A 24,333-nucleotide genomic window follows, 5' to 3' on the forward strand; every position below is an offset into this window, starting at 1 on the left:
TGATCGTTCAATGCCTCGGACTTGCACACACTTGATCGATTTTCCCGCTAGGAATTCACTGGGTAGATTTTTGCCTAAAAGCTCATCACGACTCGTCCCTGATCACCTTTTACGAGAGTATTCGGTCACCCACAGATTGGTCATAAAGCGCGGGTTGTTATCGCATAAATTCTTCATCGCTGTCCATACCCATAATCGTCCTCTACCGGTGCCCTCGGGCATTGACTCACATGGCTTTCAGCGTGGTCTTCCATCACGATACTACCGATCCGCTAGCGGTTATCAGCGCACCACCCCCGAACGAATCTTCACACGAGCAAGCCGCCAGGGAAGAACGGGAGAATGAGGCTCAAAGAATAAGTGATCTCATTGACGACGAAATTCGCGCTGAACGAGCGGTAAGAAAGAAAGAAGAGAATACAGTCAAGATCCTACTGTTGGGTCAGAGTGAAAGTGGTGCGTCCATTCAACTCTAACAATTCCCCTGGCATCTCAAGCTTTACAACAGGCAAATCGACAACCTTGAAGAGTAGGTTACGTTGTCTTCTTATTCCGTCATCATTGAATGAGCATTGTAGATTTCCGCATGCGGTTTGCCCGAGATAGATGGATAGAGGAACGAGCGTCATGGCGAGCGGTCATACTGTTAAATCTCGTTCGTTCTGCAAACACCATCCTTGATGCGCTGTCACAGGAGATGGATGATGCTGACCCAGACGAACTCGATGATGCATTCAAGTTCGACGATTACTATCGTCAATATAAAGTTCGCCTGAACCCACTGCAAGCAGTCGAGAGTAATTTGAAATGCTTGCTCGGTGCCACCGAAGATATCCAACCACGAAAACAGATCTCCCCAACAACGATCGCACCCAGCGGGTCGCCGGAATTCTTTGTTCGTTCTCGGACTTGGCGTAACTTTCTTCAAGCAACCCGAGGTCCTGATTTATCGCGACATTCCTTCCAGCAGGATCTTCCCACTTTACTCGACAGCACAGATGTGATCGCAAATGGCAAAGATGACATCAAGGCCATATGGGAGGATAGTCGCATACAAGCCATGCTATGGAGACGGAAGACCCGGCTCGAGGACTCTGCCGGCTTGTCAGCCCATTCATATTCCTTTCTCGCCTTCTCTCTCTGAATTGCATCTGCCCGCAGCTTTTTGGACTCAATCGACCGATTATCGGCACGAGATTATGAGCCAACAGATGACGATGTCCTTCGTGCTCGATTACGCACGCTTGACATCCAGGAACACGAACTAATAGTTGATGACGGTGAGTGAAGCGTGAGATTTTTTGCCTTTGTTTTCTGAATCCATTTTTGCCTCAGAGACCGATGCTCCGAAATGGAAGATTTTCGACGTTGGCGGCTCGCGCACACAAGTCCGTGTTTCGCCGATTTTCCAATTCATGCTCATCGCCGAATGATGTCTGCTAGCGTCACGCTTGGCTACCGTATTTTGATCAAGTCAATGCGGTCATATTTCTCGCACCAATCTCGTGTTTTGACGAGCGACTTGTCGAAGACCCCCGTGTCAACCGTCTAGAGGATTCCTTCATACTCTGGAAAGCGATATGCTCCTCCAAGCTTCTCTCGCGGACGATCCTCGTCCTTTTCCTAAACAAGATGGACATTCTCGAGGAGAAAATCAGACACGGCGTAATGGTGAAGCGCTTTCTCCCCAGCTACGGCGACCGGCCAAATGTGACGAATGATGTTGTCAAATGTATATATTTCTTGCTGTGTTGCGATCTTTCAGTGTGATTAAACGACTTGCCTCTAGACCTTCGACAAAAGTTTAAAGACACAGTGAGGTACTGCTCTCCGGAGCCGCGGGTATGTCATATATACCCGACGTCCGTCATTGTTGGTTCTTCCCTTTGTTCCGGGCTGGAAGTCCTGTTAATCTTCGTTTGCTTGATAGGATACGAAGAGTATGTCTGTGACACTGATATCTGGTACGTGCTTCTGTATTCTCTTGTGGTTTAAACAACCTTTTAAATGAAGGATTAACCTGGCAGTGCGGGATGGGATCTTGCGCGAACACCTGAAACGGGCGGATTTGTTCTGAGCGCGAAGTGACAGTAACATTTGTAATAACAGATCACATGCGAAACCTTGGCGAAACCTGATGAAGATACGACAGTTGACGATATAGATACATCATACGACAAGTGTAATTAGTACACGATTACCCCCTTACTTGCCGGATCTACCATATCGTAGGTATCTATAGGGACCCAGGGTATAATACAATCAGTATGAACTTCTCACATGATCACACGCTTAACTTGACTATAGCGGTCTCCATCCCTCGCCTGCTGGCCATTTGAGGTTGTCATTTTCCTTCAGAAAGTCACGATGTACGCCAGAGTTCTTCATCCGCTCTAGGTCTTCCCCTGAGCTCGGCTCATCGTCGGTAGGAGACTCCGTATTTGGATCACGATCAACATGAGCACCATCGTCGTCCTCGCGATGGGTATCCGTCATCAGCCCCTGCTCGCCCTCCTCCATCCACCTCGCTGGCGCATGCGAATGGTGAACGAACCCCCGCCGACTGAGACCTGCCTCAGCTTTGTACCGTGCCGCATCCAGTTTGGGTTGGGCTTTGAGTTGGAGATTTGAGATAGTTTTCTGGATGTGGGACATTGGTGAGGCGTCGGTGGTGTCACGATCTCTCGTGAAGGAGATGTGACGAGAGAGGCCTTGGAATGAGGATGTTCGTGTGTGTGAGGGAAATGCGGATGAGGGAAGTTCCGTTGTGCTTGACGCTGCGGTGATCTGGATGCTCTCGGGACGCTTGCGGCGAGGGGGAACTGGGGGTGTTGCAGTGTGGCGCAGTGACTTGGACCGCGTGGGACGCGTGGAGGAAGACGTAATGGACTCTGCTGTGTCGTTTGTAGGTCTGCGATCCGGGTGGGTTGGTGGCGCAGGTAGATGGGATGAGACATCTGGTGTCGTAATTAAGGAGTTTCCGGGAAAGGTTGGTTCTCTGGTGGGAAGTGGTGGGCGGAAAGGGGTGGGCGTATATGAGGATTGGGTGTTTAAGCTAGCGCTCGCCACTTGGTCGATGGATGGCAGGGAACTTGAGGTTGATGATGGAGAGCTGGGTGTTCGTCGACGGGGGAGCGGAGGCGCAGGGCATGTGTCCTCAGATCCAGACGAACGACTGTCGAGCCCTTTGCGGAACTGCTTTGTGGGACTTAGGCTGCGCGGCCTGCTGCTCGCAGAGGAACCGGATGAAGTCGTCTTGAGCACCTGTAGAACACGCGCACGATCCAACTGTTCTTCAACACGCTTCAAGTTCTGACCGTGCTTGCTAGCCTCCAGTGACTGCTTCATCAGGGGAGTCATGATATGACTTGGCTTAATACTGCGAGGAGTATCAAATGGAACCAGAACAGGTGCATTTCGGGACTGGGCTAACGATGTGCGACGTGCTTGGGCAACCAAGGGTGCTGGTTTTCGAGGAGGAAGCGGTGGAATGTTGGCATCATTGCGCTCGGGCGATTTCTGAGCAGCGTCTGTCCAATTTGCTTTGTCGCGCATCAAGAACGGATTATGGCTGATCTTCTGTGACATACGGGAGGGTATGACGGGAGGGGTGTCAGATTGATCTTGAACAGATGACAATGACTGCTGTGTATCAGACTCGAGTGATTTGCGAAAGGGATTTGTGTCTGGAGAGGAAGAGTTTGAGGATGTGGCATATTGTTTGGGTCGGTCTGGATGAACAGGCGGAGCGTGCGCTTGAAGCTTTGAGGGAGAAGTTGATCTCGAGCGTTCAAGAACTTCTGGGGTAGGGTGGGCTGGAAGGTATTCGGGTCAGTGCTGACCGAAGGATGAGGAGGTAATACACACACCTTGGACAAACGCAAGAGTTCTATCAACGCGTTTACCTGATACAGCGTGAAGGACAAGCCTGAGTGCAGCAAAAAACTGGCCACCGGTGAGACAATCTGTGTGGAGCAAGTTTGGGTAGAAGAGTTTCAAGATCTAGGCGGAACGCGTACAGTTAGGACATGAAGAAGGCGTATGAATGGCCGAACCTTGTCGATATCTGCAGTTGGTAGATTGGGATATCTGCCTCGTAGCCATGCTCTGACTTCGCGGACGCCAACGGACATGGCTTCAAAGTGGGCATCGTCGTGGACAGTGTCAGGTGAGACTGCAAGATCATTGAGAGATGAAGTAAATAGGTTGTATTCTAGATCGTTGAGAGCAGATACATGAAGAATTAAAGGTCGCATTGCAAACAAGAGAGTCTTTGCATGAGCAAAGCGCGCGTAACGAGTCTTACCCGGACCACGCTAATCATGGGCACGTGTCTTGAACCACAACGGTCATGTCAGAAGACCTTCCACCACCATACACCCCAGCTACTACAGCACCACCTATCTGGGAACCTCACTTTGTAGATCTAACCCAATATTCCTCTCTTATTCTTCGCAAGCCCTTGGATCCTCCACCTGACTGCTTCTCCACTCCGTCGCCTCCAAGAGTCAAATCTAACGATTTCCCTCCATTCAGAATTCCCTGCGCTGGAAACAACCTCGCAGATGGTTTTCGCATTCTTTATCCCTCGGGTCTACTTGAGAAACATGGGATTCAACAGGCAGACTGGACTCGCTTTCTAGAGGATCTTGGAGTCTCTGCTCGTCTGGCGGGTCAGGGACTTAGCGCAGTCGGTTCTCGTGTTCCCATAACACCACACCCAGTCCGTGGTATATTCAGCACAAGAGCAACTGGGGTCGCATATGACTCTCAATTCACGAGAAGCCCTAGGGATGAGGTGCAGACACTCATTACCGTTTGGAATCAGTCTGCGTTTGAACGACGCAAATTGCGTGTCACTCTGCACATCACAGGAGGGCTGGATAACAGGGCCGCTTACGAACTTTTTGTCGAATCTCTTTGAAATGCTTACGATAATCTTTACCCATATCACCAGAAATTCTTTACATTTCAGCATCAGGTGTAACACATGATTTATGTGCGTTCGTGTCCACACTTGATCATCCTCGCACAACTATTGCAATTCGATTCACGCTACTTTATGAACAAATTGTCTTTGAAGTTCCCAGTGTGACAAGCAGCAGTGATTGATGGACTTTCATCTGAGTCCAGTCAATGATGGTACCAGAGCGATTGCACGACGTCAAGAGTGCCAAACCGTCCTTGTACAATTTACTTCCAACAAGTCCAAGTTCACGATGATGAAAGGTGTTCAGCCTACAATTGGCCTAGATCCAGCACAGCGAAGAATCTGACAGTTCGAATGACCGAAACGTGTGCATAGCATACACGAATTTGATCATAGTCATCAAGACATGCCGAACCCCGGCCACGTTTATTGTGCCCCCAAAACGATGGCGAGTGAGCAGCTGAACTTTGAAGATATAGGAAACAGCTCAACCTGTATTGGGCCGACAGTTCTGGATTGTCGAGGATAATACACATGCATGCGCAAGGCAGCGCATACTCACGAGAGTCATGGTCAAGGGACTTGCTCAGATGGTAGCGAATATGGATGAAATTAACGCGAGGTGATGACCACCAAGAAAGTTCAAGTTTGACAAGCATAACCCACAGGAACACCAATCACTCAGTGTCCATGGAATTCTCTCAGATCGGTCATGCTCACCTTGACAAGATTCTCATTTTATTTACAGTCCGGCCGACTTCGTACCTGAAGTTCCTGACCTGGGAACCTACAAGCGTGCCCATGCCCCAATATGTGATGGTCGAGGAGTCAGGATTAAAGAACCGTTTCGTGGCCGTTTGATCAGTCCGAACGACGAATGAGGTCTGCTCTGTGCGAGTTAATGCGAAGATTCTCGTCCGAGAGGAGTTGGACAAAAATGACCACCGCAGGGGTCGAACCTGCAATCTCCTGATTCCTTCGTTATCGTAGTCAGACGCGATGCCATTTCGCCAGGCGGCCGTGCTTTTGTCATCGTTCCTGTTGAAAATGTCACTCCGGTTTCTTGAAAAAGACCGGCAAGTTATTCGAGGGCACCCCACTCAGGCAAGGACGACAAAAGTGTTAGTCTAAAATAAAATAAAAATGCGCATGATAAATGGTTGGCTTCAGGTATCACACCTTGCAGAATAGTTGGCCCATTTAGTACGAAACCACGACAGGTGGTGTACTGTGGTGCATGACAACCTATAAGTACACGGATTGTAAGTAGTCAGGATCGATGTAGACAACCGATTCCTCCGGTATATTCGGAAACTCAACCGCAATCAAACCCCCGCTGTTTATCAATGACCACTTCGTGAATTTCTTTTCTGGGCGACACACAATTGTGATCCCAAGAATGTCACTTGGTTGAAATCCCGGTGGGAAAGTTGACTTGGGTTTCCGCGCTAGAATAAAGCCAGCTGATTTGCGCCGGATCCCAAGGACTTCGCGTAATCCTTCGATATTTGAGTAGTTGACAACTCCGAGTGCATAAACCCACGAGTATTCGTCAGACATAGCTTTTCCTAGATGGACCATATACGAGTTAAGATACCTTTCCTTCTCGATTATATATCAGACTCACCAATGTCTTCTGGAAACAAATTAGTATGGTCATATGAAGTGAAGTCAATTTCGATGGTCGGACACAGCGGACACTTGAGTTTGAGTTGGGTACTCGAGCCATCAAACCGTCTCCAAGAAACATTGAGTGGAAGTATCGCTAGAGGCACTCGTAAGCCGAGGCTGGTCATCGTCATCTCGAGTCGCTCATCATCGAATTCCAAATCTTGACAGTCCACGTAGCTCTGGGGCGATTGAGGAATAGCGCGTGAAGTGCAATGTTCTGCACTCTGGCCCTTCCAGTTGAAGACGGAAGGATCGCCGGCCTGCATGATTGCCTCAATAAGCCTGCAGAAGGCGCGGTCTCCTCCCTCTCCGTAAGCGACCTGGAGGCTGACGTCAAACATTCCCATTAAAGAATAAGCCACATCTTCGGCCCTTGTTGTCTTGCGTCTTGCTGCCCATGTCATTCGTTTATCCACCCTGATAGGACCTGGTGTGAAGAAGAGGTCATCAAAAGAGATACCAGACGCTCTTTCCAGAGTCTCCATTACTTCAGTCGGTTCCATGTTCTTGTCATCTTCATCATCTGTCATGGGCGTCCAGCGCTTGTAAAAGAATTTAATCCTCTCGGGCGCAAGGAGTTCTTGCAACGTCCAGCCCCTTGTAAACCACTCATCATGCTCTACATCTGCAATGGTCTCGCTTTGCGCCAGGTGCACGATACAGATGGCTGAATTGCGATACCATCGAAACATGGAACGAATCGACTCGTCTAGCTCGGTGCTGTTGTTTTTGTCGATACAGCAGGTGTCCGACCACGCAAATTCCATCCCGTACTCTCTGGCTTTTTTGCAGAAGTTTATCAGCTTCGTGTATCCCGCCAGGCTTTCCGCTATGTTCGCCTTCATATCATCGTAGGTTGGCTCTCCTTCATCCAGCCATCGATGAGATAGAATGGCGTATCGTACGCTTTCGGAGGGGTGATACAGACTGTCCTCTAGTGGTACAGAGCTCCGGAAGTGCTTCTTGACATCACTGCGCACAACAAACTTCATGTCTGATAGACGTATGAGTCGGATCGGTATATTGTTCATCACATATCGCTCGAATTTGTCGAGATTGCTCTCCTCCTGATTCATGGTAGATCCTACACTGCTAGACACAAATCATTATAGATCTACGCGACAAAATGATGGAGAGAGAACCAACCTCCTTTGTGGGTATCAAGAATCGTTCCGCTGGCGCTCCGTCTGCACGATGAAGGGGCGTTGCAAAGGTTCTTGAGCTCAAGCTCAACAAACTACAAATTATCAGGTGAGACTTCTTCCTTTGGGCCAAATCCTGACTTGCCTCGGACCGGCGAGGCAATGGTATAAAATGGTACTTGGGTATTAGTACACTCAGCCTGGTGCGCCAATGTGTCGGAGCTCCTTCACCTGTCAATGTAAAATGTCAGTTCCTCTGTGTCTGCGTTAGTACAATGCATATGCAAACCCCACCTTAAATTTCAAATGTCCTATGTAGTATATCTCCTTGCACAATGCACAGCTTGCCGCTGAGTGAAGCTTGTGTGATGACAAAGCAGAGTCACGGACACACAGAAACCGACTTGAAGTCCATGACGGCGGCTTTCTGAGCCTTTCTCGACACACATTTAAACCTGGTTGTTACTACCCCTCCTCTCTTACTCAGACCACCAACGTGACACACCTCCGAGATAAAGTTTACTGCAATCTCAGGCTGTACACTTTTCGTAGTAGTAGATGTCGGGTCACCCACTCCTTCGCCAAGTGCTCGTTTTAACATAAATCGCTGCCAACAGCTCCAAAGTGTTCAATCAAAGGACTGTGGGAACAGCTAGTTTTTGTATCATTGGTATGTTTGAGATTCTTTTATTCACCAAATTCATTAGCCTGACGTGAACTAGTAAGTACAGTGCCATCATGGGGGCCTGCCAACGGAACATTGGGTCTCCCCACCCGTTGAGTAGTTACTTCAACGTTCACTCGATGGCAAAGCGGACCACCAATGGAAACGTGCCCCTTGTCAACTGCAATGCAGACCTCTGGTCTGGCAAGATCGATGTGGGCACGCCCCCTCAAACGTTTACAGGTTCGTTTGATTAATCCACAACATGATACAGTCTAATCTGACATTCTGAAGTGGTGTTCGATACTGGTAGCTCAGACCTCTGAGTTTTCTCAGAAGCATATTCCTTCGTCTCCGCGCTGACAGTTAACTTCCTTCCATCTACTGAATGTCTTGTCAACTGTGTTGGGCATGCACAACACGACCCTGCTGCATCCTCGTATGCAAAATATTCTGGCCAGTCGCTCATGCTCATGTACGGCGCTGGGGAGACAGCGGGCGAGGAGTACGTCGATGACGTTTTTGTTGGAGGTTGCGAAGTTAGTTGTCCTACGTGTTTATTTTCTCTCTACTAATCTGGTTTAATGCCAATGTCCCCGGTGTTAGAACGACTTTTTAAAGAGCACCTGCGCACTCTGTCCCTGACTTTACAGGTTTATGTAACCACACGCCTCTTGTTCATTTGAAATGGCTGCAACCGTCGATGTTCGCTCTGCTGGAATCTGGGGGAGTTCAGGGAACACGAACGTTGAACTCCCCCAGATCCCCATGGTAGCAACATATAGAATCAATGAAGGCAAGGCTGTTACGGATCTCATTAACGAGAACACCGCACACAATGCAGGGAAGTTGGTGCACGGACTAAAGCCTCGAACCCCACCAGCTTCAAGTTAGTACGTTCAACACTTGAGTTCGAGCTCGTGTGGTGAATACTTGCACTGTCAATTCACTATTCAGGTGTACTAATTCTGAAGCTTAGTATTGCTCATGTTGAAGATGCAAAAATCTGCGCCCACGTGCTGCATGCAATTGGTGGGTGAATTCTCCTTGTGTTTTGGCGGCAACCCACCCGGTCCCACCGTGACTGTTCATTAATCCCACTCTTAGATGCGACCAGAGCTGTCGAAGCTGGCGACATCCCAGCTGCATTGGACGAATTCCGAAGAACTGTGGTGACAACAATTATGTAATGCTACAACAGACCCAGGCCTGTTAACAGAGAATAGAACGATACGACAAAACTAGGCAATGATTGATGTTCGACTGACGTACAACATTCGTGCATGTATAGGATAGAATACACCATACCAGTACTTGTTGTACGTGGTATAGGCAGCGCAGTGACACGACAGAACATAGCAGCAGGTTAACCGAAGTTAGCTCACAATGCATCCCCATCCCTTTTCACTTTGTTTTCCTTCTTGTGTACTTTCCAATTCGTTCCCCTCTCCTTCACCTCGCTTCGTTTCATTTACATTCCCTCCACCTCCTACACCTATACCTTGACCATCCCCTCTCGTTCCTTCATCTTCGGTTTCATCACCCCCTGCTGCTCCCTCACTCTCACTCTCACTGTCACCTTCGTCGTCTTCCGATACTTCACCTCCACTTTGATCGCCCGTTCCTTCGCCTTTCCCACTCCCCATGTTCTTGGTGGCGGTAATTATTGAAACCCTGAATCTCGTTGAGTAAATCACCCATCTTGAAATATAGAACGCACCGTTCAGGATAATCGGCTGAGTACATGATGACGATTGGAAATACCCTGTATAACTCTCCATCGGCACATTTCAATACAATACCACGGCGAAATGCTTGCGCTCCTGCCCCTTCACCTTCATCCATCACTCCTGGTCTATCTGTACTTTCGCCAACATCATCCACAGTTTTATTATCCTGCCAACGCCAGTTATTTGGCGTCCATGCGAGAAGCTCTTCTGCTCGCTTCTGAAAAAGCTTGCCGGAAGCTCTTGTATACTTCAATAACTCATATTCGCCTTCACCATACCCCTGCGCACGAAGTGCTGCCCATGCGACATTCATGGCCAAGACTGAATGATGCCGGTTCGGAACGGTGTCCAGGATCACGATGTACTTCACTGGGAAGTTCTTGAAGCGGAAGAACCAGCCTTTATTTTTTCCGCTTTTCAGTATTTGAAGATATCCGAGGAATGGGTAATTTCGTATGCCTGGCATCTCACAATGAGTGCCATACAGTACATCGACCGCAGATCTTGAGACCGTCCACTTGCCAGAGCCTGTTGGCCGATTTGCAGAGAGCGCTGGGGGAGCTTCAAATTCCCGAGTTCGCATCATTGGTAAGACGTCTGTGGGGAAAACTTCGACGTCGCGCCCGGGGTCCGTCTCAGAACGTGTTACTACCTGGAAGAGGTCGGGTCGCGCGCGAAGTTCTCGTAGAAAAGCATCATTAAATGGATCGGGCTCGTTTCTGAGGGCGCCAAACATATATCCCCTCGCCTCTACCTCGCACCAGACGATACATCCCGGCCTCCTGCCTCGACGCGTGGTTGGTATAGGACCAGTCATGTGCGGGGGCATCAGGCCTGACACCATGTCAGTGATAACCACCCCAGAGAGGGAAAGATGTTTCCTGGGTACAATCGCATCAACCCCATCGTACCGTCTGCTACAAAATGTCGGAGGTGGTAACATGCCAATCGCTCCAAAAGACAGAAAATTGACCATGTCATCGAAGTTATTGCATAAACGGACAAACCGGTTCTCCACATCGGCGGGTGGCTGCAAAATCTCCAACAGATACTGATTAATCACGTATCGTCAGCACCAGTACACAGGAAGATCGAAGATACTTGCCCACCAAGCTTCATGGGAGATGGTGCGTATGTGGGTACGGCTGTATATCCATCCCCCAAGCACCTTGTGCCGGCTACCTGAACAACATGAGACGGTGGGTTGTGCAACTTGAATAAGCACGCCACTTACTCAGACTACCAAAATTAGCGACGTCACCCCCCTTCGACATCATAAGGGCATCAACCACTGCATCTTTGAACCACGTCAATCCAAAACCTAATTTATTTCTTTCGAACAGGAACACGAATTTGAATGCATCCTCGATCGAGAAGTCATCGTCCAGCATGAGATCCTGGAAGGAGACCTTGTCGAAGGTTTTGAAGAAAAAGTCTGAATCGTGAAACATGATCCGTCGTGCATATTGTTGGAAAATGTTATGTAGGACAGTTGGGTCAGGCTCAAAAGTCGGATCAGAGTCGTCTGGATCTGCTTCACGACGAAGGCGTGTGAAAAGATCAGGGTCCGTGATCATTTCGAAAATGGTATGCAGTATCTGAGTTTTTCGTCTGAAAAAAAAGAGTCGTCATCAATGTCATCACATCCAAGCCCATGGCCTAAATTTGGCGAGACTTACGCTCGGTGCTCAAGATCAATTAGGTCCTCATCCGCTAACGCAGAGGATCCCATAGACTTTTTACTAGCGGGAAACAGATATGTAGAGTTCTTTCGATCATTGAGAAAGGTTCGTTGAGCTGCTTCAATGATTCTCTCCGTGGAGATTGGTTCATCATCCAAGTCGTTTGGTAGTTGAACCGGTTTTATCCACTCGGAACCAGGATTATTGGCAATGTGGAGATCCAACGCCCGGGCTTGAAGATTGCTGAGGATATCAGCTGCTTTCCTCATTTTTTTCTCGAGAAACTTCAAACGATCCTTGTGTCCATCATCGACTGTAGGCGCACAGTCGTGTTGGTGAATAGAGCGGGAGAACTTAAAGGGCTCACTTTTCAAGAAGAAGCGTCTTTGGTGTATACCCCTGCCAGTCCTCTCCACTCGAATGCTCTCGAGATATTTGCGCACCAAACGGGCCTTATTGAGTGTCAAATGCAAATCAGTGTAACATTCAATTTGCTCCTTCGTCGGGAGCTCCAGGGTCCCAGATTCGATGTCGTCAACAACCTTGGAAGCATCCTTGTACTTCTTATACATTGTACGGTACTGGGCTTGGTGAACCTCACAGCGCTCGAAGCCTTCTGTCGGTGGCTGGTCGCAACGCGTCGTTTCGTCCTCCTCCAAGGTTGAACAAGAGATTGGGCCTATATCCTTTGACTGACTGGATGAGACATTGGGTATCTTCTTCCTGCCATTCCCCTTGCCCCTTCCCTTGTTCTTCTTCTTAGAACCTGTCATTGCGATGCGTAGTGGTGATGACCAGAGAGTACGACACTAGTGGGCGCCTGTCCTGGCAGGTTGGCTTGATTTGCCCCAGGCATGATACTGTGACTCCCACATAAGAATAGACCCGGCGCTCCCATAGTCGACGACTAAAGTCAATATCATAAGTAGAGACGAAGGAGCGTGCGAACAAAAAATAGCCGTGTTTAGGAGTCTCGACTCGGATGGCGGCCTCAACCTGTCACCTCATCACCACTGACACCACAATACTGCTGTAGCGGGACTTGAGTATTTGATTTCCTGCGGCCTCATCAAAGTGTGGACGCCCTCTCTCAGGTAAATATGGAACGCTGTCTTAGGTGAGATCAGATAATATACTCCATATCACTAATGTACCTAGACAGAGTAATAATCAGACTTGAAGGCGCATGTTAGTGTATACGCGGGCGAGCAGAAAACGAGCGATTAGTACCGTCAGTCCAGGTTACGAACTGAGGGACTCAGCAAGTCCATGTTAGGGAGTTGTATAATGCAGCATGATCCGAGCTCACATATCCGGCGTAAGCAATCCGAGAGTATTACCTACAAGCGATGACCTTTATTGTCGTATTGATATCTGGCAGAAGCATTTTGAATGCCAACTAATCCGTGAAATGTACAGCTGGTCGCCACCCACGTCTGTATCTCGTGATGCACTTTACTCTGATAGTCGCGCTTAGCGAGCGCTCCAACAGAATATCGCAGTCGATGCCTCATCAGTAGTTTGATAGGTACGCTTGACGTCCTCTGACCTGAACCTCCGATTTTCTTATTCTCCACTCATCACTCAGCAGACTCCATATCCTTGTCATGCTCATTCGCGAGAGAGACGTACACTCAAGCCATGAGTGTACACGATTCATTCATTTCATTCTCCATGGCCCATCGCATGGAGGAAATCGCATCTGAGCACCGATCAGTTATCAGCTATCTGACTTCACGATTCGCAATATCTATATATCCAGACAGTAGACCGACAACACGTAGAATCAGCTGTCAAGGCGCTTTCATTGATTCTCATTGTATTTTAATATCGGCCATCAAGCTTCAAGGACCAGGTTGGTTGCTAGTCATTCCAGATAATTTCACCTTACTACTTGGTTCAAGCGCGGGTGCTTCGTTCTAGTAGTGAGACAACAAGAAATAGCTTTGCCTAGACCTTTCAAATATACTATATGTCAAATAAATATCACAACGAATCCTCCCTCCCTGCAGGCTACTCGGCAAGCATGTCCCTACACAGTACTGCTAGTGGTTACATGTACACGCTCCTGGAAAACAATCGAATTCAGGCCAGTTTCTGCGTCGGAGTATGCCACGAGTTTGCTATGGTATTCTCGAACGCTCAGGATGAGGCGTGGTCCCAGCACAAACAATTGTACGACCAATAAAATTTGAAGAGCAGCATCGAGTGTGAGAGCTCCAATAGAAGTTGAATTCTACAGAAATGATGAGCACTGGTTGCATGCAGATAACAGCAACAGGTCAGCACACCAAGATTCCTGTAGAGAAAGCAGTAAGCTGGATGCAAGAGACACCGGCAAAGCTAACATATGCGGAACTTGAGCAACATAACCGCGTTCACATTACAAGCTCACCTTGCAAAATAGAGAACGTGAGACTGTATCAGCACTCCGAAATAGTCCCCGATGGTCGATCCCGTCGATGGGCCGAGTCGTCGCAGCTCACGGAAGTGTTTTACAGTAACCCAGGCTGAAAGGCACAGCGTGAGGACCTCCCAAACTGTGTTGAGCATCCAAACCATTGAATACAGAAGCTGGTCGTTCCCGCCATATACATAATAGCACATATACGTGCCAGAAAGTATGAACTCCTCTGGTGTTTGTCCAATGAGCCATGTTCTTCAAGTCGACAAGTAAAGCTTACCTGCTATATGATGTGGTATTGCTACCATTACTCCGCAGGCGATGTTTACAGCCAGGAAGATAATAACGAGGAACATAAGCATCTTTCTAGATCCCTGATACATGGCATGCAAGCGAGCAATCACGATGACTTGCATCGTGTGTCAGTTGGCAGGTCAATATCACAGAGGTATTGCACCTGGGTCACTTACTGCCCAACATGGCAGACAAGGCCACAATTGTCCCGCCGTATGCGTAGTACGTGATAGTGCCTAAAACTCGCAATTGGTGAACGCCCTCGCACTAGTATCAAAGACTCCGACTTACACCTAATATTGAGTCATTATGTTGAGCCAAGTTCAATGGTTGGAATCTCACTCACCCCTACATATGAGCGTATTGATTGGATGGGAATGAGATGGTTGCACAATACTTACTGCACCTGTCAGCGATACCGATGGCAAAGATCCTGTGTCTCCCGGTCAGAAAAATGGAACACGGCGCATATGAGACATGCCCAGAAGATTGAGACTAGTTGTCAGAGATGTGCTATTAGTACAGTGCAAAGTTGTCGATCTCGAGACATACGCAGAAAACGGGATTCCAATATAGCGTATCTAGAACATTTTGGAGTCAGCACAAGTTGCCCACCACACTAGAGCACAACACAAGTACGAACAATCAAATACAGCACGGTCATGAGAGACCAGCGTTGTCTCTGTCGCGAATTCATTTCATGCTCTTGGTTTCTTCTGATATGGGACTCTTGTCACTCACCCAGATGAGTTCAATCTATGATAGCATTATTAGTGAGATAGTTGCTCCGGCGATAACATCGACGCACCTCTTGTCCGAGTGTTGACACTGGAAATATCATGAGAATATCAGCGATCTTCGAACACTGTCCTGCTCACCCCAATCGTATACCACCACGACGCCTGCGGCAACTGCACAACCACAAGTCAACGTTAAATGCAGACATTTTGATGTGACAAACCTCCCCAATAACTGACAAAAATATCGAAATTGATTAACGGCCACCAACTGGGATCATTTGAGACGTAGGTCATGTTCAAGGGATGGGTGTGAGCGAGTGGGGAAGGTTAGTGGTATATAACTACAGCGTTCGTGTTAGATATACCACCGTTCAGCATAATGGAGATGTATATTTGATCCTGCTTCAAAACCCTTGATCCGGTGAAACGGTTAAAAATAAAACAAAAAGAAGCCCTGGATAATCAAAGTAGTAGAATTTGATTTATAAACCAGTATTACGCACGCGACTACTCGCACACTAGAAAAATTCCAGTGGTCAGTGATACCGCAAACTTATTTCCAATGCCATTTTCGAGGTGTTCCGTATGAAACCATGTATCCATCGATCGAACGATGATGTGATCCCAATGAACCTATCTGTGTTCTCTTAGCCTCGCTGGCCAAGCTCGAGACTTGCTATTAGCTCCCCTGATTGCTTTCTCTAACAAGGTCGCATTCTGTGGTATGGCAAAAGTCAGAGAAGAAACACAACAGCGCAGTCTATTCGGTGCATCCGATCGTGCGCTTGATGCGACGGTGATTCATTGCACTGGCGGATACATTGTTACTCATGCTGTGTGATTGATACCTGTTGAATATAAGACGCCATGCATACTAGGTCGAAAGAGAAATCGCACATGGGAGACGAGAAGCCTGTGACAGGTAAAAAAGCCCGATTTCTGATTGTACAGCCATTGTATTTCAGGATGTTTTATTGTGCCGACTTGAGCAGGAGTCGGTAAAGGTTGCAAGCTAAAAGCGAAATCCATCAGATAAACCAAGGACGCCACTGTCTGACCTTCATGAAGCTCAGCAAATTCATTGGCAGGCTACGAAAGTCGTATCGTGATCGGATGCTTGCACATGCATAGCCATCGTACAGACACATCGTCGCTTTAGAATTATTCCACCTTCACAGGATGCCAAAGATACAAATCCAAAACAGTCACATGTCGCCTCGTATACCGTACTAACGGGTGCGGTGTGACCACGGGTACCACATCCCGACACCGTACGCGTACCCGCCATACCTGTGACCCCCATACCCGCGGTGTGGCCCATACCCGTGCTATAACCCTAACCACATCTTCACGCGATGAAGCGCACGGTAACCATTCCATTCTCCATCATCGCATGGAAAGCCTCAGCCTGGATGATGCAATCGCCATGACCTAGAAGAGTTGCCATAAAAATGTTGCTGCACCGTAATATATTTGCCCTTTTTGTGGTTCTCCGAGCGCTTCAAATGGTTTCTCATGGGTTTCGGTGTTGATATTCTGTCGTTCGAGAAGCTCGACTGTTGCAGTGGCTGTCTTGGCTCCGGAATTCCAGTGTAGGTTCATCCTGTGTTGGGGCAGATCAGTGGCATCGAGTATTGGATACATGAATCTATGATATACTTAGTACCTGTGACAACACCAAAGCACGGCGATGAATGAGTAATATCGTCAAGCAGTGTTTGCATTCACGCACCAAGCATAATACACAAGAGGTGGGGTCTCCATGCGTTCGCAACTAGTGTTGAAACTTGTCTAAATTTTAATCAAAGCCCGTGGCGCTACTGTCGGCATTTAGTTTGCGGAGTCAAAAAATGAACCAAGCCTACTGCTGTAATAGGATTGAGTGCTTACCGCAAGCAATGCACACTCTCTTGTTGCCTCACTCTCATCGGTCATGGAAGACGAGAATCGACCTGCGCGTGAAGCTCGACGGACAGGCACGTTATGATATAGTTACCTGTAGCAACACCAAATTACGGCAACGAATTAGGGCTTTCGACAGAGAAACGAAAACGAGGGGGTCGAAGTTCGAAGGTGCTTTGATGGATGTGGGATGTGTTGTTGTTATAAGTGCAAAATGATCGCGGTGCTTTGCAAACAAACGGTTTGTAACAGCGAATCGCGAATCACAGCTCGATCGACCCACCGAATAGACAGTCGGGGGCGAGGAAAGTGTAGTGATGGGATAGGTAACTGCGTGACCCAGCAGGGCCATTTCGCTGTGGTTGCAGGCGCACGGTGACTTGTTTGCTGAAGTACGTTGGTCACCGGCTGTGTTCACTGTTCAGTAAAGCACTGCTGGTTATGCCCATAGTCCAGAGGAAGAACTGACCGTTTTGCGGCAGGACGCTGAAGACGCACACGACACTAGGCACGATGAATCAATAAAACAAGAGTTTGCATTCGCGCATCAAACATAATATGAAAGATGCGGCACCTCCATGTGTTCGCAGCCAACGTTGAAGCTTTGGGTTGCAACCTTCGGTTTTTGCCGAAAAATGTGTGCTAATCTGCCGACGCCGTGGAACTCCCATTATATGTATATCCATGTCATCGTCGACTCATCGAGCACCCGTAAGCATATATAAGCTGAGTCATGCATCAATCTATGCCAATAATGGAGACCCTCTTACAGGGGATCGATGATCAACTTGAACTTCTAGCAAACCCATCTCCGAGATCATCAACGCAATGTCTAAAGTTCAGTACCGCTCCCTTGGAAAGTCTGGCCTCAAGGTCTCTGTCCCAATTGTGAGCTATCAAACGCTTGTTGATAACTCGCCGCCATTCATTAATATTCAAATATTCTTCATAGCTTGGTGCGATGAGCTTCGGTACTTCAAAATGGGCTGTATGTGATTATCTCCTGTTCGATTCACCAGATCCTCAACTTCTTACAGCCCTGGGTCCTCGACGAGGAGCCCTCTATCGAAATAATGAAGGCTGCTTGGGACCTTGGTATCAATACCATCGACACCGCCAACATTTACTCAAACGGCGAGTCAGAGCGTGTCATCGCCAAGTTCATCAAAAAGGTGTGCCTTACCGATGTCCTAAATATACATTCATTGATGCATAGATTCCATAGTACAACATTCCTCGCCCCCAGATCATAATCGCAACCAAGTGCCAGGGCCTTGTCATCAATGATCCTTCAATACATGGGTTCGGCAGACCCGATCTCGATGCGCTGCCCGAATACGTTAACCAGTCTGGCCTGTCTCGCGCTGCAATCTTTAACGCTGTCGATGCGTCCCTCGCTCGTCTCGATACCCCATACATCGATCTCTTGCAGATCCACCGCTTCGACCCTTCAGTCACCCCTCAGGAAACCATGAAAGCGCTCCACGACCTCGTGCAGAGCGGTAAAGTCCGATACATTGGTGCTAGTTCAATGCGCTGCTGGCAGTTTGCCATGTTGAACGACGTGGCCGCTCGCAATGGTTGGACGACGTTTGTCAGCATGCAGGATGAGTACTCGCTGCTCTACCGCGAGGAGGTGTGTCCCTCAAAATTACAAAGTCTACTCTTCAGTTTGACATCACATTCAGGAACGCGAAATGCTCGCTTATTGCAAATTCAACGGTATCGGTGTCATACCCTGGGCTCCTCTATCTGCTGGTATCCTCGCACGTCCCGTTGGCACAGAGACGACACGTCTGATTTCTGTCAAGGGAACCGCTTGGGAGAAAAAGGTGTCCAGTGCAGATGCGACTATCATTAACCGTGTCGAAGAGCTTTCAAAAAAGAAAAATTACAAGATGAGCCAGATTGCGCTGGCCTGGGTTGCATCAACGGTGTCGAGCCCTATCGTGGGTATCAGCTCTGTACAGAGGCTGCAGGAGAGTAACATCGAAGGAATTGAGCTCACCCCGGAGGAGATAAAGTACCTGGAGGAGCCGTGCGTATTCTGCTCGCTTGGTTATTCAACTAGAGACTGACGATCAACTTTACAGGTATGAGCCCAAGGCCACTCGTGGCCACACTTAGGTGATCACAGCCCACAACGCCCAAGGAGAGATACCTGTAGCACTTTGTATTAGTACCACCATCGACTTAAACGCAATGGACTGAGTGGAGAATGATCATACCGGTTTCAGAAGCAGCGGAGTTCTACTATGCTGATGGATTTGAGGGTATGGGCACAGCGTAAGACAATTGTACCCTTGAGTACACCGTGACCTTCGTTGATTCATTCGAACACTTGACAAGAACAGAGACAAAGGACCGTGCGAACAAAAAAACACCAAGAACCGTTAGCTGTGTTTAGGAGTCCCGATGGCGCCTCAACCTACCTACAAGCGATGAATCGATAACCGGTCGTTGGGTTTTATGCTGTATTACTATTAGCTCCAAAAGTAAAAATGGCAACCGATAAGTCAAGAGTAACGCCGTCGTATTTCCAGTAATTTTTATTGTCGTATTGGTATCCAGAAGCATTTTGAATGCCCATCAATTCGTGAAAAGTACAGCTGGTCGCCATAGTGCTGGAGGAAAAGGATGAAAAGCAAACCTGAGAGCGTGCGTCAGTGCTGCACAGCATGACGGGTGGACACAATTGACACCGAGTCGACTCCAACTCGTGCTTAATTAGAAGATGCATTATATATACATGTCATCGAGCACCCGTAAGCATATATAAACTGAGTCATGCATTATGCTAGCAATAATGGAGACCCTCTTTAAATACAGGGGATCATTAGCTTGAACTTCTAGCAAACCCATCTCCATCATCAACGCAATGTCTAAAGTTCAGTACTGCTCCCTTGGAAAGTCCGGTCTCAAAGTCTCTGTCCCAATTGTGAGCTATAAAACGCTTGTAACCCACAGCACTCGCCATTCATTAATATTCTTCATAGCTTGGTGCGATGAGCTTCGGTACTTCAAAATGGGCTGTATGTGATTGTCCCCTGTTCGATTCACCAGATCCTCAACTTCTTACAGCCCTGGGTCCTTGACGAGGAGCCCTCTATCGAAATAATGAAGGCTGCTTGGGACCTTGGTATCAATACCATCGACACCGCCAACATTTACTCAAACGGCGAGTCAGAGCGTGTCATCGCCAAGTTCATCAAAAAGGTGTGCCTTACTGATGCCCTAAATCTACATTCATTGATGCATAGATTCCATAGTACAACATTCCTCGCCCCCAGATCATAATCGCAACCAAGTGCAATGGCCTTGTCATCGATGATCCTTCAATACAGGGGTTCGCCAGACCCGGTCTCGATAAGCTGCCCGAATACGTTAACCAGTCTGGCCTGTCTCGCGCTGCAATCTTTAACGCTGTCGATGCGTCCCTCGCTCGTCTCGATACCCCATACATCGATCTCTTGCAGATCCACCGCTTTGACCCTTCAGTCACCCCTCAGGAAACCATGAAAGCGCTCCACGACCTCGTGCAGAGCGGTAAAGTTCGATACATTGGTGCTAGTTCCATGCGCTGCTGGCAGTTTGCCATGTTGAACGACGTGGCCGCTCGTAATGGCTGGACCACGTTTGTCAGCATGCAGGATGAGTACTCGCTGCTCTACCGCGAGGAGGTGTGTTCCTAAAAATCACAAAGTATGCTCTTCAGTTTGACATCACATTCAGGAACGCGAAATGCTCGCGTATTGCAAATTCAATGGAATCGGTGTCATACCCTGGGCTCCTCTATCTGCTGGTCTCCTCGCACGTCCCATTGGCACAGAGACGACGCGTCTGAATTCTCTCAAGGGAACCGCTTGGGAGAAAAAAGTGTCCAGTGCAGATGCGACTATCATTAACCGTGTCGAAGAGCTTTCAAAAAAGAAAAATTACAAGATGAGCCAGATTGCGCTGGCCTGGGTTGCATCAAAGGTGTCGAGCCCTATCGTGGGTATCAGCTCTGTACAGAGGCTGCAGGAGAGTAACATCGAAGGAATTGAGCTTACCCCGGAGGAGATAAAGTACCTGGAGGAGCCGTGCGTATTCTGCTCGCTTGGTTATTCAACTAGAGACTGACGATCAACTTTACAGGTATGAGCCCAAGGCCACTCGTGGCCACACTTAGGTGATCACAGCCTACAATGCCCAAGGAGAGATACCTGTAGCACTTTATATTAGTACCACCATCGACTTAAACGCAATGCATTGAGTGGAGAATGATGATCATATCGGTTTCAGAAGCACTGGAGTTCTATGCTGACGAATTTGGAGGGTATGGGCACAGCGTAAGACAATTGTACCCTTGAGTATACCGTGACCTTCGTTGATTCGTTCGAACACTTTACAAGAACAAATTAATTAGCGAATGTAGGACGTGAGTGGATGTCGAGTAGAAAGTTGAAACTGCTAGTGTGATAAAGTTACATCACGTGAACAACAATTCTTATTTAAAAGTTATTTTCCGCTCACTGACTGCTGCCTGAACGTCGAATGAGGGAGGACTCCCAGGGCTTCAATGATTCAGATCCTGCTCAGGTCATGAATTGAACTTTGATTCGTTGGTGTGCCCTTTGTGTTGACGTATCGACATATACTTAGATCGTCTTCGTCGGTTGATTGGAAGTACTATTTCAATGTGTCTGAAGCCCCTCTTTGAAATTTGGGTGTCTACGCACGAGATCATCAAGTGAAGATTACCTTTTTTCAAGATAGCAGTTTGTTTTAGGAGTAGTCATCCCAATGTCATTCTTCACCCCCACCCCCACTCCCGCTCCCACAGACGATAATATTAATATTACCTGTCCAACCTGGACCCTCATTTGCGGGATGGGTCTGATAATTATAGTGGGCACTTTCCCGTGCTGGGCAGCAATTTTGTGGGTTATGCTCATCTGTGTTGTTTCATGTGTGAGGGGTGTACTTCGTGCTATACGCAGTGCGCTCAGCTGTGTTGTTTCATGTGTGAGGGGTGTACCTCGTGCTATACGCAGTGCGCTCTTCGGTAGAGTTTTGAATGTGCAGCTAGAATCTATGGAGGATGACGGGGTACACGGAGGAGGTGGAATGTTAATCCCTCTAGTGTTTTGTGGGACTTGGATGAGACCTCCCCGAACTGAGGAAGACAGGAGTGTGGATCAGTCTGAATGGTCAAGTATTCAGGTGTGTTGAATTCAGGTTCTGTCACTTGTATGATAATATTCGATCATAGCCTGTATCTGCATCTTTGCCTGTCAGCTCTCAGGTTGCCGCTCTTGGAGTTGGCAAATCTGAATCCGCGGTATCTGCTGATACCTTCACACGGCCATCTCCCCATGATTCCAAGTCTTCTTCGCCCATTCAGAATCTCCCAAAAGCCGCAATGGTCGCCGTGATGATCCAGATGCCTTCTCCCGTTTTCCGGTGTCGGAACGATAGAGAGGGCCGTACGTACAACCCCACTAGACCAGACAATCCGTTGTCAGAGTACCAGATCGGCGTAGCACAGGTTCAGTATGTGGACGCTCGATGTTGACGCGATCCGCATTTTCTCTTTTGCTTTTGCTGCTTGTCTCAGCCGCTCGGTCATTGTACCAGGGTGGTCTGGCACAGTAGCAGCAGTCCAGGCTCGTAGTCCTAGAGCCGTAGCCTCCCTATAGAGGTTTGGCCTTGGATTTCCCTCGCAGTCCGTGCCCATTCCATCATGAACGTCTTGTGGGTGCTTTGTGTTCGAATTTTAACCTGTATAGTAGCAGCATGTCCCTTGCTAAAGAATTAGTGTCGTCAGACCGCAAATGCTTTCGACTTGAACTCACTTTGATAGATCAGCCAGTCGTTTTCGTAGCTGCCTTTGGAGATCATTTACTCGAGAATGCTACCTCGTGTATCTAAAAAGCGATCAGGGAGAGCTTACTGTGCAGGCCATCGAGCAGACTTCGCAGGGCAAGCCCCGCTCATCTTGGACTCGTAGAACGTCGCCTCAGGGTTGCTGGATGACAGGTGACGCCTCTGGATGCTTGTGGGGCTGGCATTCGGAGGGTTAGCTTATGATAACCCAGAGATTTTGAAAACTGACTAGTTGCGTGTATGGTCAGCCCAAGCTCAGCATGTGCTGTGTACAAAGGCCACCAAGTGCAATGGCCTTGTCGCAAATAATCCTTCCATCTACACGTACCTTATGCTCGGTCTGAATAAGCTGCCCAAGTACGTCAATCAATCTGGCCTGTCTCGCACTGCAATCTTCGACGCTGTCGACGCGTCCCTCGCTCGTATCGACACCCATACATCAATCTCTTGCAAAATCCTGATCGCAGTCAACCTACAGCGTCAAAGGAGAGATGTCAGCCAAAATATGTAGCTCTTTGTGTTACCACCATCACCGCAATGCACTGAGTTAAGAATGATTATATCGGTTTCACAAGCCTGCATTACCAAGAGATCCTACCGATACAGTAGTAAGATAAACACAAAGATATAAGAGAATATGATAGGCGAGGGTAAATTCACGAAGCGGGGTCATGCAGCACCGCGAGGAGATATCTTTCATCTGTAAATGAATAATTAATATAGTTATCCGTCAAACGCAGATACCCACCGACCAGGCGAAATCATGATTTCATGGCGTTTGGTCCGTATTCTCATGAAGCGAATCTGATCCTATAACAACGTATGAGCAAAGCATAAGATATGAACATAGTTGCTACGCACTCCATCATTTTCCGACATACTCACTTCCTCCAAGCCTGCTTGCACGCTCTCAACCATCTTGCCTATGACGCTCGCGTACTTCTTCCCTTGTTCTCCCTCAAAAATGACGCCTGAATGACGTATGATACTAACATGGTCTCCACGCGAGAGCAAAAGGTATCCGAGGACAGAACGGTGTGATGATAGAAGAGCGAGCGTCTGCTCGAGCTCTGGCGGCATGATACTAGGCGTAGAATTGTGAGTAGCACCTGTGATGTTTGTGCCCGTCGTCGCTGTTATGCCTTGTACTGCCTATATGCAGGTTGGTCAGCGAAATGGAAGGAAGGAAGAGGGAGCAGACCATTATGTGACCGGCTCGAGCGCGCAGATTGACTGGATCAGTGGTTCAGGGCATGACATTTCGGGTAGTAAACGTTGTTTGGGTCAGAGGGTGTTGCCAAACAAC

At 48.2% G+C, this 24,333-nt stretch overlaps 11 protein-coding genes and 1 non-coding gene across 12 annotated transcripts; 5 read left to right on the forward strand and 7 right to left on the reverse strand.

Moving 5' to 3' along the window:
• Window positions 1-230: 230 nt before the first annotated feature.
• Window positions 231-2,077, forward strand: HD556DRAFT_1243451 (guanine nucleotide binding protein, alpha subunit; the record flags this gene model as incomplete). The annotated part of the gene is made up of 9 exons (XM_041298376.1): window positions 231-456; window positions 509-529; window positions 579-1,104; window positions 1,162-1,280; window positions 1,336-1,388; window positions 1,444-1,732; window positions 1,790-1,872; window positions 1,931-1,964; window positions 2,028-2,077. The coding sequence occupies 9 exons, from the start codon at window positions 231-233 to the stop codon at window positions 2,075-2,077; spliced, it is 1,401 nt and encodes a 466-aa protein (XP_041156757.1).
• HD556DRAFT_1395806 (uncharacterized protein) lies at window positions 2,027-4,308 on the reverse strand. Its single transcript, XM_041303692.1, has 4 exons — window positions 4,056-4,308; window positions 3,870-4,002; window positions 2,298-3,815; window positions 2,027-2,236 (listed from the first exon to the last, which is right to left on the reverse strand). Exons 1-3 carry the CDS (start codon window positions 4,254-4,256, stop codon window positions 2,302-2,304), a joined length of 1,848 nt encoding a protein of 615 aa, XP_041156758.1. The 5' UTR covers window positions 4,257-4,308; the 3' UTR covers window positions 2,027-2,236; window positions 2,298-2,301.
• A 21-nt stretch (window positions 4,309-4,329) lies between these two features.
• On the forward strand, window positions 4,330-5,072 carry HD556DRAFT_1395807 (uncharacterized protein). The gene has a single exon (XM_041303693.1). It carries the CDS (start codon window positions 4,352-4,354, stop codon window positions 4,922-4,924), a length of 573 nt encoding a protein of 190 aa, XP_041156759.1. The 5' UTR covers window positions 4,330-4,351; the 3' UTR covers window positions 4,925-5,072.
• Window positions 5,073-5,868: 796 nt separating this feature from the next.
• On the reverse strand, window positions 5,869-5,950 carry HD556DRAFT_t92. The gene has a single exon. It is a non-coding gene; the product is annotated as a tRNA-Arg (tRNA).
• A 225-nt stretch (window positions 5,951-6,175) lies between these two features.
• Window positions 6,176-7,677, reverse strand: HD556DRAFT_1311128 (heterokaryon incompatibility protein-domain-containing protein; the record flags this gene model as incomplete). The annotated part of the gene is made up of 2 exons (XM_041300503.1): window positions 6,176-6,498; window positions 6,558-7,677. 2 exons carry the CDS (start codon window positions 7,675-7,677, stop codon window positions 6,176-6,178), a joined length of 1,443 nt encoding a protein of 480 aa, XP_041156760.1.
• An 870-nt stretch (window positions 7,678-8,547) lies between these two features.
• On the forward strand, window positions 8,548-9,052 carry HD556DRAFT_1446747 (aspartic peptidase domain-containing protein; the record flags this gene model as incomplete). Its single annotated transcript, XM_041307149.1, has 4 exons — window positions 8,548-8,650; window positions 8,702-8,716; window positions 8,774-8,946; window positions 9,014-9,052. The coding sequence occupies 4 exons, from the start codon at window positions 8,548-8,550 to the stop codon at window positions 9,050-9,052; spliced, it is 330 nt and encodes a 109-aa protein (XP_041156761.1).
• Window positions 9,053-10,006: 954 nt separating this feature from the next.
• On the reverse strand, window positions 10,007-12,592 carry HD556DRAFT_1243442 (uncharacterized protein; the record flags this gene model as incomplete). The annotated part of the gene is made up of 5 exons (XM_041298375.1): window positions 10,007-11,167; window positions 11,222-11,319; window positions 11,372-11,748; window positions 11,817-12,132; window positions 12,187-12,592. The coding sequence occupies 5 exons, from the start codon at window positions 12,590-12,592 to the stop codon at window positions 10,007-10,009; spliced, it is 2,358 nt and encodes a 785-aa protein (XP_041156762.1).
• Window positions 12,593-13,851: 1,259 nt separating this feature from the next.
• HD556DRAFT_1529301 (uncharacterized protein) lies at window positions 13,852-15,671 on the reverse strand (the record flags this gene model as incomplete). The annotated part of the gene is made up of 12 exons (XM_041309407.1): window positions 15,479-15,671; window positions 15,396-15,428; window positions 15,326-15,345; window positions 15,259-15,273; window positions 15,157-15,199; window positions 15,070-15,098; window positions 14,919-15,012; window positions 14,694-14,753; window positions 14,504-14,632; window positions 14,215-14,452; window positions 14,111-14,162; window positions 13,852-14,055 (listed from the first exon to the last, which is right to left on the reverse strand). The coding sequence occupies exons 1-12, from the start codon at window positions 15,549-15,551 to the stop codon at window positions 13,852-13,854; spliced, it is 990 nt and encodes a 329-aa protein (XP_041156763.1). The 5' UTR covers window positions 15,552-15,671.
• A 934-nt stretch (window positions 15,672-16,605) lies between these two features.
• On the reverse strand, window positions 16,606-17,192 carry HD556DRAFT_1311132 (uncharacterized protein; the record flags this gene model as incomplete). Its single annotated transcript, XM_041300504.1, has 4 exons — window positions 16,606-16,688; window positions 16,721-16,860; window positions 16,990-17,048; window positions 17,148-17,192. The coding sequence occupies 4 exons, from the start codon at window positions 17,190-17,192 to the stop codon at window positions 16,606-16,608; spliced, it is 327 nt and encodes a 108-aa protein (XP_041156764.1).
• Window positions 17,193-17,823: 631 nt separating this feature from the next.
• On the forward strand, window positions 17,824-19,456 carry HD556DRAFT_763327 (NADP-dependent oxidoreductase domain-containing protein). The gene is made up of 7 exons (XM_041311547.1): window positions 17,824-17,870; window positions 17,932-18,047; window positions 18,112-18,147; window positions 18,197-18,331; window positions 18,385-18,795; window positions 18,848-19,197; window positions 19,253-19,456. Exons 2-7 carry the CDS (start codon window positions 17,988-17,990, stop codon window positions 19,284-19,286), a joined length of 1,026 nt encoding a protein of 341 aa, XP_041156765.1. The 5' UTR covers window positions 17,824-17,870; window positions 17,932-17,987; the 3' UTR covers window positions 19,287-19,456.
• A 543-nt stretch (window positions 19,457-19,999) lies between these two features.
• HD556DRAFT_1395880 (NADP-dependent oxidoreductase domain-containing protein) lies at window positions 20,000-21,640 on the forward strand. The gene is made up of 6 exons (XM_041303694.1): window positions 20,000-20,097; window positions 20,156-20,191; window positions 20,241-20,375; window positions 20,429-20,839; window positions 20,892-21,241; window positions 21,297-21,640. Exons 1-6 carry the CDS (start codon window positions 20,038-20,040, stop codon window positions 21,328-21,330), a joined length of 1,026 nt encoding a protein of 341 aa, XP_041156766.1. The 5' UTR covers window positions 20,000-20,037; the 3' UTR covers window positions 21,331-21,640.
• A 1,949-nt stretch (window positions 21,641-23,589) lies between these two features.
• HD556DRAFT_1395889 (uncharacterized protein) lies at window positions 23,590-24,310 on the reverse strand. The gene is made up of 3 exons (XM_041303695.1): window positions 23,889-24,310; window positions 23,780-23,837; window positions 23,590-23,727 (listed from the first exon to the last, which is right to left on the reverse strand). Exons 1-3 carry the CDS (start codon window positions 24,105-24,107, stop codon window positions 23,684-23,686), a joined length of 321 nt encoding a protein of 106 aa, XP_041156767.1. The 5' UTR covers window positions 24,108-24,310; the 3' UTR covers window positions 23,590-23,683.
• Window positions 24,311-24,333: the final 23 nt, after the last annotated feature.

Source organism: Suillus plorans (genome assembly GCF_016647745.1).
Source record: "Suillus plorans strain S12 chromosome Unknown HD556scaffold_56, whole genome shotgun sequence".
In the NCBI taxonomy this organism is placed as follows: Eukaryota; Fungi; Basidiomycota; class Agaricomycetes; order Boletales; family Suillaceae; genus Suillus; species Suillus plorans.